The sequence below is a fragment of the Acanthopagrus latus genome, chromosome 6 (genome assembly GCF_904848185.1).
Source record: "Acanthopagrus latus isolate v.2019 chromosome 6, fAcaLat1.1, whole genome shotgun sequence".
Lineage (NCBI taxonomy): Eukaryota > Metazoa > Chordata > Actinopteri > Spariformes > Sparidae > Acanthopagrus > Acanthopagrus latus.
Genome location: NC_051044.1, coordinates 2,030,928 through 2,036,521, shown reverse-complemented (window position 1 = coordinate 2,036,521; position 5,594 = coordinate 2,030,928). Strand labels below are relative to the sequence as shown.

Sequence of the window (5,594 nt, the reverse complement as noted above, 5' to 3'; positions counted from 1 at the left end):
GAACTACATAAATACACACAGAACTACATAAATACACACAGAACTACATAAATACTACACAGAACTACATAAATACACACAGAACTACATAAATACACACAGAACTACATAAATACACACAGAACTACATAAATACTACACAGAACTACATGAATACACACAGAACTACGTAAATACTACACAGAACTACATAAATACACACAGAACTACATAAATACACACAGAACTACATAAATCTGTCAGTTCCTTTGAACAAAATGTCCAGATATCCTAAATACAGCAGCACAGTAATCTGCCAAACCCGAGGTGACATTAGTAGATGCGGTGATAACACCGCAGAGCTCAGGTGCAGGTAGCAGAGCTCAGCGTCACGTCACATGCGGAAGTCAGTTTCCGGTCACCGCGCGACAGTTTCCTGCAGCACAGAAGTTAAATGTTGACAAACACATCGGCGTGTCGAGGCCTTATTACGTTAATCTACTGAACATCAACGCACTGACTGGCGGGATTAACGTTAAACTGGACTGGTTGGTGCTCAGCAGCGGCCCGCGGACACTTTGTTTGGACGTTGGACTGTAAATCTGTGTTTGACGACAGTTAGCAGCAGGTTAGCTTCTCGTTTGCTAAAACTCTGAGGAAGAAGTTCTGTGAGGTTCGTCCTCCAACTTCAGCCCCAACATGAGAACATCTCTGGATCTCTGTTTCTGTCTGCTGACTCTGTGCACAGTAACACTTGGACAAAATGGTAAGAAAGCAGAAAAGTCACGATCTGTAGCGTTCACATCAACGTTAGCCTAACAGTTACATGTTTGTCCACCATCGTATTGTTTATAAAAGGCACCACTGGATGTTTGGTCGATACTTTATTTATTATTTAATTCCGCTTAATTCTCCTCTGTATCTTTTGTGTCGACTCCATTAATCAACTTTGTTTTATTTCAGCTTTAATCTGTACGACTCAGTTTCACTTTCGCCTGCTGACTGCGCTTCACACACAAACCACGTTAATTTGCGATTCGTTTATATACCAGGCATTACGGTAAAAACAGCTTATTTCAAAATAAAGGTAAAGAAGGTGAGTTCATATTCATTAAGTCAGTCTGTCAACAAGGAATCAATCAATTAATAAACAAAGAAATATATAAACATATAAAACAAAATAAATAAATGTATAAAAAAAATTAATAATGAATAATTAACTTCTTCCTGTAATCATTTCCTTCCTTCCTTCCTGTTTCATTTCTTCATCTTTTATAAAAATGTATGGAATGTATGGAAACACCAGGGTAGATTTTGGGGCCCTCAAACTGTTGTTAATGTAGAGAAATGTGTCTGTGTTGTGTTAATAATGGTGTGTGTGATAATATGCAGATGTTTCTAAAGTGTAAACTCTCTGAGTCAGAAGTCAGAGTGTAAAGAAAGGCTGCAGGTTGTCCAGCGTGGTGAATATCTCTTTGGACAGTGTGAGGTTCTGTCAGCCTGCAGCCTGTGATGTGGAGGAACATTTATAGACATAAGTAATTTGATCACTTGTTTGAATTGTAATGATCACATTTACTTTATGTTTCCGGTCCAGGTGTCAGAGTGGTCGTGAAACAAGACAGTGATGCTGTTTTACCCTGTTTGATCAGCACAGAGGACCTCACAGGAAAACTGTTTGACTGGAAGAAAGATAAGAAGGAGGTGTTCTTTTATGATTCAGGCCTTCATTCCAATAACGGCTTCCCAGGTCAAGATGAGCAGTTCAGAGGTCGAGTCTCACATTTTCAAGATCAACTGAAGAACGGCAACGCCTCCATAAAGATCAATAATACAAAGATGGCCGACAGCGGGAGCTACAGATGCATTTTTCCACGTCTTCAGCCGAGTCAAACCTTCAACATTGAACTTGTTGTCGGTGAGTATTTTCATTAAACAGGTAATGTTCTGTATGACAGGCAGGCTCGGGGAGTAACACAGTACACAGAACTTTGTATTAGGATACAAAAAAGGTAAGTGTAATCTGTTCATTACAAAAAAATGTAATCAAATTACTTATATATTTTTTTAAAAATAATAGGGATCATTGTCAGGATTACCATTTTAGACACAGGTCAGTAAAACCCAGGACTGTTTGCTCAGCCTCTCCTGTTCACACTGTTCACTCCTGACTGCACGAGTGAAGAGTGTGACTGTGTTGAGTTCAAAAGAACTATACTGTAAAGTATACGTGCGACACCACCATCATCTGCTGCGTCATAAACAAAGATGTTTGGTGAGATGATCGTCACAGCAGACAGAAGAGCCGGGCAGCTTTCTCTCCTCCTGAACTCTGTGTGTCTGTGGATCAACAGTCTGTGGTTGATGTGAAATCTGATGGATGGAGTTTTGCAGGCAGGATGGAGAGAAGTTAAACATTGTTCATTTGTGTCACTTCCAACATTGTAGTGACGCAAAGCTGGTAGTAAATCTAGTGTGAGCCTCACAGTGTGTCTCTCTGCTTCTCTGCTGTCTTCTCTCTATAACACAGTGTGTTTCAGTCAGTGAAGGATAAAAACAACATGATTACATCACTGGAGCCTCAGTTATACTTCGTGTCTCACAGTCCAGTAGTAAATGCTGTTCTGCCCTTGATAAGCTGATGTTTATATGATGTCCACAGCTGCATCTCCAAAGCCGTACGTCACCACGCTTGATGAAACACAGGACAGGTCACTGCTGCAGTGTGAAGTTCGAGGAGCTTCTCCAAAACCTAAAGTGGAGTGGAAGGACAGCTCTGGAAACATCCTTCCTGCTGAGGAGCCTCATGTCTCAGAGAGAGGAAGCAGCTACAGCATCACCCTGAACATCACTGTGACCCAGACAGGACGCTACCGCTGTGTGGTCACTCAGGAGGACATAAACCATCAGACTTATTCTGAGACCTTCGTGCAGTTAAACGGTGAGATTAATTTCATGATGGTTGAGTCATCAAAGAATTTTCATGTTCGTGTTCGCGTGTTATTAGATTAACATTTAAATGTTGTTCCGGTCGAGTCTATATTCAGGTTAACGTACATGATATGCTGTGGCGTTCAGAGTTTCACATGAACTGTCTGTGATGTGTTTCAGAGAACTTATCCAGACACGCGATGCTGTTGATGGTGATATCTTCACTCCTTTCTGTGCTTTTAGCACTTTCACTGCTTTTTTGTAAGTTTATATCCTGTATTACACCAACGTGTCGATCTTGTGCAGACATCAACATTACAGATACATCGTGTGATACAATCACGTTTGTTTTTGTTGCTTCAGATTCAGATCTGTAAGTTTAATACTTCTGAATATGTCGGGCTGTAACCTTTAAAGGGACAGTTCAGCATTTTAAGTAATACTCTTACCAGTGTGGCTTTCTGTCACAGACAGACTGATGGCTGATTGATTCCACTGTTCCATACAAACCGTTCAGACCAACTTTCACTCTCCATTCTTTATTGTTTAAAACAGACTTTTAAAAGATGAAACAAACATTAAAATCACCAGAATCATTTCTGTGTCATATAAAAGTCGACTTTCTGTGTTTAATGTTTACTTTTATTTTGTGCTGCAGGTTTACTATGGATAAGGTATCGCACAACACTGTCAGGTAAGTCTCCTCTCGACAATGGTGGTTTGTATAAAATTACATTTACTCCACCTCTTCAAAACTGCTGACAGTCACCAAAGAAGTTTGTTGTTAAAAACTGTTTAATATAAATTATTTAGATCATTCAGTTCTCTACTCTAACTCAAGTGGTTGAGCTGTGATTGCTCAGTGATCATTATTAACAGTTCAGTCTTGAAATAGATGTTTATAATAATCCTGACAGGAAGTGATGGAAGCTGAGATCATGACATCATTAATGTGAGTCAGAGATTTAACAGGATTTGTGTTTGGTGTCGAGTTCAGAGTCTTTAAAACACACCGACTGAAACCAGTCAGATCAATCTGTCACTCTCCATCACTGACTGTTTGAAAGATGAATCAAACATTAAAATCTTTTGTTGTCCAGCAAAATCTGTTCTGTTTAATATAAAGCTCGACTCTACGTAATGCATACGTTTGTGTTCTGCAGTTCTCTGTGACCCACGAGAGAAATACGGTCTTCCAAGTGAACATCGGGTCTGTGTACCTGTGCATGTGTTGGCCTGAGTACCTGAGTTACAGATTTTACGGATCATCATAATTATTGTTTCCAATATAAATATTTAATTATCTCCAAGAGGTCAAAGAGTGAAACCAAACCCTGAATCAGGTGATTGTCTCACCTGAAGATCCTGGTTCTTGGGCTGTATTAAAAATATATCATGTGTGTATATAGAATATAATTAAATCATGTGGTGCCTTTAAAAGGACAAAACTACATCTGGATCAATTAAAGATAACAGAAGAAACAGTTTTGTGTCTGAAGGAGTTAAAGAGTGTTTACAGGAAGCTTCATCAGATAACACTGATGTTCTGAGTGGTGATTTTATTATAGAAGAAGTTAAACAGAAAATTAAATCTGGAATAGAAGATATTAAAACCTCAGTGCCTGGCAGATATACATTCATCATCAACTGTCATCAGAACTACGTGTTGGAGGAAATTCTGCTTTTACACATTTTGTTGGTTTTCAAAAGGTTTTTGATGTGCAGGTGGATTGTAGAAATCAGGACCTTGTTTTGTCGCCCAATTGATTTTATTCAGATCAATAATTGATTTTCTGACTTGTTCGATGCTCCTTTTGGAGATAAACACCGTGAAACTTTTCTCAAGCTTGTTTGGTATTATACATTTGGATTTATTGTTTTAGTGTTATTAACCAAAATTGTTACATATGTGTATATATTTGTGTATTCATACAGGAATAATGTGTTTCAGTGTAAATATAAAACAAGAAGTTATAGTTTAACTTCCAGCTGCAGCGGCTCTGATCCTCTGCAGACGCTCAGCTGTCTCTGTTTCTGCATCGAGCTGCAACATGAAAATGTTCCTGAATGAAGCTGCATCTGTGTGAACAGTGAAAATCACTGGTGGTGCTTTAAAAGTCAATCAGTCCCTTATTATCTGTGCAGGATGATTTTGGATTTATTTTACTTTTTTTAATTTATGTTGTTTTTTACTCTGTGTTTTGATTTAATTTAGCCAGTTTTGAAATTTGTTATGAAAGACTGAAGACAAAGGTCCATCTTTTCAATTCAAATAATTTTAAATACATTTAAAATACATTTTTGTGTTTATTTTATGAAAACAAGTTAAAATAACAATCATATTGTTTCTGGTTTAATAAAACACAGTTTGTGGACAAAGACATTTTTGTCACTGATCAGTTGAACTGTGTATCAGACTGAACATGAAGCCTGTCAGCACTCGTTACTCACTTTAATAAACTGAATTAACCCAAAAGGTTGATGATCATTTCCTGTTCATTCTCAGTGAAAGTGCATCAGTTACTTCACACTGGACCGTTCAGTCAGTCAGCGGTGCAGGAAACACTCAGATCTGTCCAACACAACACAAACACAACACAAACACAACACAAACACACTCCTCCACCATTAAAGTCCACTGAACATCTGTCTGTTCTGGTACAGAGTGGATCCTTTAACTCACC

The 5,594-nt window shown here is 38.4% G+C and overlaps 1 protein-coding gene across 1 annotated transcript; it reads left to right on the top strand.

The window, feature by feature from the left end:
- Positions 1–359: 359 nt before the first annotated feature.
- On the top strand, positions 360–5,386 carry LOC119020571 (butyrophilin-like protein 10). The gene is made up of 6 exons (XM_037099987.1): positions 360–745; positions 1,577–1,897; positions 2,642–2,920; positions 3,091–3,171; positions 3,569–3,604; positions 4,074–5,386. The coding sequence occupies exons 1-6, from the start codon at positions 679–681 to the stop codon at positions 4,148–4,150; spliced, it is 861 nt and encodes a 286-aa protein (XP_036955882.1). The 5' UTR covers positions 360–678; the 3' UTR covers positions 4,151–5,386.
- The last annotated feature ends 208 nt before the right edge of the window (positions 5,387–5,594 follow it).